Below are 3,796 nucleotides of genomic sequence, written 5' to 3' on the forward strand. Positions count from 1 at the left end.
TCTTCATGAGTTCATATATCACCCAGTGCGTATCATACCACATGCCCTCTTTAATGTAAGATAGGCTTTTTAGAGATATTGATGAGTTTTTTTTAAAGAAATCACCAATTATTTTTGTTATACTCATCAGCTTCAAGGATTGTATTTTGAGGAAAGGGAGTTTAAAAGACTGGGGTAGGAAGAGCAGAGCAAAGGAATAATACTAACTAAATAAAGACAGTTAATATTAGCTGAACATGTAAAGACAGTATATATAGTAAAGAAAAAAAGTGAGTTAGAAACTTGAGAGGGGTATTGAGTAATGGAGAGAAAAGTGGGACAGGAGAGTTTAGTTAGATGAATATAAGGATAACTGAACCTACATGGCTGCTCTAGATATACTGCATAATGTCAATGGGGAAGTCACTCTCCCTTCTTAATAAAGACACAAAAGCTAAACAGTGAAATAAAAAGGACATACCGTTTTTTGGAAGAACTGAAATTCTACGGAGTCAAGTGATGTAATTTTCTGTTGAAATTTCTGTTGTAAATTTCTGTTGAAAACTCGTGCATTTTTCAATAGAAATATTTGAAGGTTTTTATATAATATTCATAATGACAGGTTTGAATAAGGTAAAAAGATTGTGTTAGGAACATTTAATTAGCAACTGAGTGTATGAAAAAAAAATACCCCAAAAATTAAGCAGCATGAACTATAATTATTTACACAGTGTAAGTTGACTTTATTGATAGGCATAAATGTAACAAATATATCTAAGAGAATTTATAACTGATTAGGAATTTAGGATGTATTGAACACCTGAATTATAATTGAAATATTACATACACATAATTGGGGAATACTACTGAGATAAAGAGCTTAGAAGGACACAGAGGTGGTAGAGACAGCATGTATTTTCAGTTTGTTCAGGGACTGTAGGACAAGAAAGTAAAAGAATGTTCTGTATTTTGAAAAGGAAAGTAAAAAATAAAAGAAAAGAAATAAATGTGAAAATAGAGGACTATATATATATAAGTTTATAAAGATATGGATATAGATATCTTCTCTTCCTCTCTCTCAAATAAATAATTATTTTATGTCTATCTATATCTATATCTATCTCTCTATCTCTCTATAGAGAGATAGATCTATCTATCTATCTATCTATCTAACTATCTCTATAGATCTATCTCTATAGATCTATCTATCTCTGTAGATCTAGCTATCTATATAGATCTATAGAGATAGATAGATAGATAGATCTGTATTTACTTGCATATGGGAGACAGCATAAGCAGAGGAGGGGGCAGAGGGAGAGGAAGAAGAAAACTCCCCACTGAGCAGGGAGCCCATCATGCAGCTTGATCCCAGGACCCTGAGATCATGATGTGACCCAAAGGCAGGTGCTTTATCAAACTGAGCCACCCAGACATTCTGGGCACACACCATTTTGAGATGAATGAGGAAAGTGTATATTTATGTGGAGCTATTTCCACTACAATTCACTTTAATTAGAATAAATATTAGTTAAGGGACATCTGATTGCTGATTTCTCAATGTGTTCTGCTTATTTGACATTTGATTAAGCTTGTCTCATTTCCATCAATTCATGATTCTCTCTACTCTTGAGTAGAATCGTTATGCTAAGTCTCAAGAGAAACATAAAGAGATATAAAGAAAATCTTATCAACTTCTTGAAAATGTATGTCTTTCATGAACATAATTTTTTTTATGAATGGGTAATCTACACTACATACAGGAGTTGACTAGTTATTCTGATCATATGACTTGAGAAAACTCATATTTTTGCCATGTAACTTACTATGTCTCTGAACAATGTATGCTGTATTAAAAATCGTATAAAGCTAAAACTATGCTTGGAGTGCCTGGGTGGCTCAGTCGTTAAGCGTCTGCCTTCGGCTCAGGTCATGATCTCAGGGTTCTGGGATCGAGCCCTGCATCGGGCTCCCTGCTCAGCAGGAAGCTTGCTTCTCCCTTTCCTAATCCCTCTGCTTGTGTTCCCTCTTTCGCTGTGTCTATTTCTATCAAATAAATAAATAAAATCTTTAAAAAAAAAAAAAGCTAAGACTATGCTTTAATATACATAGTCTAAAAATGAAAAAAAAATACGGCCAAAGAAAGAACTTTCTCTTGCTTAGGCAATTTGGTAGAAGGAATGCCTTAGAAGGGAAGAGCTTAATATTTCAATAGCACAATACCAGCCATGTGTCATTTCTTGTGTTCCATGCAGTCAGCATATTTATCATGGCATGTGAGAATCAGACCTTCAATTCAGGCTTCATCCTGCTGGGAATCTTCAGTAACAGCCCCACTCACATCTTCTTCTTCTCTCTGGTCTTGGGCATCTTCACAGTGGCCTTCACTGGGAACGTTGTTATGGTTCTCCTCATCTACCTGGACAACCAACTTCACACATCCATGTATTTCCTCCTCAGCCAACTATCCCTCATGGACCTCATGCTCATTTGCACCACTGTACCCAAGATGGCCTTCAACTACTTGTCTGGCAAGAAGTCCATTTCTTTGGCTGGTTGTGGAGTTCAGATATTCTTATATGTGTCTCTGCTTGGAGCAGAATGTTTCCTGTTAGCTGCCATGGCCTATGACCGTTATGTTGCCATTTGTCACCCATTACGATATTCAGTTCTCATGAGCCAGAAAATCTGTGGTCTCATGGCAGGTTCTTCATGGATTCTTGGCTCCCTTGATGGTACAGTTGAAGTTGCAGTTGCATTATCATTCTCATATTGTAGAGCCTGGGATATACCCCACTTTTTCTGTGATGTCCCTGCCCTTCTCACTCTCTCATGCACCAACACATTGTTATTTGAAAAGATGATATTTATCTGTTGTGTTATTATGCTTCTTTTCCCTGTAGCAGTAATTATTGCTTCCTATGTTCGTGTTATTGTGGCTGTCATTCACATGGCCTCTGAGGAGGGTCGCCGAAAAGCTTTTGCCACCTGCTCCTCTCACCTCATTGTGGTGGGAATGTACTATGGAGCAGCCATGTTCATATACATGCGGCCCACTTCAGATCGTTCCCCCACCCAGGACAAGATGGTGTCTGTCTTCTATACCATCCTTACTCCCATGCTGAATCCCCTCATCTACAGCCTTCGCAACAAAGAAGTAGCCAGAGCATTCATGAAGCTGTCGAGGAAGGGTAAGTCTGGAAAGCAAATTGCCCGATAATATTTGATTTGATTTATGCTCAAATTTATGTATTCAATCAGTAAAGTTAACTAATATTTACTGACTTTTATGGATCTATAAGCCACAACCTAAGATTTAGAAATGGAAAAACTTCACATTTTTTCCTTCAAATATTTTACATTTTTATGGTAGGTTGAAAAAATGACTATAAGGAAATATTTATTGCAAGAAAAGACCTAAATTTTATTTATTTTTTATTATCAGTTAACAAATAGAGGTTATTGCCTGCGATAACATCCAATTGTCTGAATGTATTAATTAAACTTCTTGTGTTTTTTCACATGTCATAAACTTAATCTTAGAAAAAAATTCTGGAAAACCCAATATCTTAATTTTGAGTGATCATTCTTTTAAAATTTTATTTTATTTTTTTCATGTTACAAGATTCATTGTGCACCACACCTAGTGCTCCATGCAATATGTGATCTCCTTAATACCCACCACCAGGCTCACCCAATGTCCACCCACCCCCTCCAAAACCCTCAGTTTGTTTCTCAGAGTACATGGTCTCTCATGGTTTGTCTCCCCCTCTGATTACCCACAACCCACTTTTCCTCTCCTTCTCCCAATGTCCTTCAT

At 36.5% G+C, this 3,796-nt stretch overlaps 1 protein-coding gene across 1 annotated transcript; it reads left to right on the top strand.

Annotated features, from left to right (window-relative positions):
- Nucleotides 1-2,245: 2,245 nt before the first annotated feature.
- Nucleotides 2,246-3,196, top strand: LOC116587149 (olfactory receptor 2M3-like). Its single transcript, XM_032337890.1, has one exon. The coding sequence runs from the start codon at nt 2,246-2,248 to the stop codon at nt 3,194-3,196; it is 951 nt and encodes a 316-aa protein (XP_032193781.1).
- Nucleotides 3,197-3,796: the final 600 nt, after the last annotated feature.

This window comes from Mustela erminea, chromosome 3 (assembly GCF_009829155.1).
Source record: "Mustela erminea isolate mMusErm1 chromosome 3, mMusErm1.Pri, whole genome shotgun sequence".
In the NCBI taxonomy this organism is placed as follows: domain Eukaryota; kingdom Metazoa; phylum Chordata; class Mammalia; order Carnivora; family Mustelidae; genus Mustela; species Mustela erminea.

Excerpts from the sequence above, each read along its gene's own strand:
- LOC116587149 (XM_032337890.1), top strand. The coding sequence starts at position 2,246 with ATGGCATGTGAGAATCAGACCTTCAATTCAGGCTTCATCCTGCTGGGA.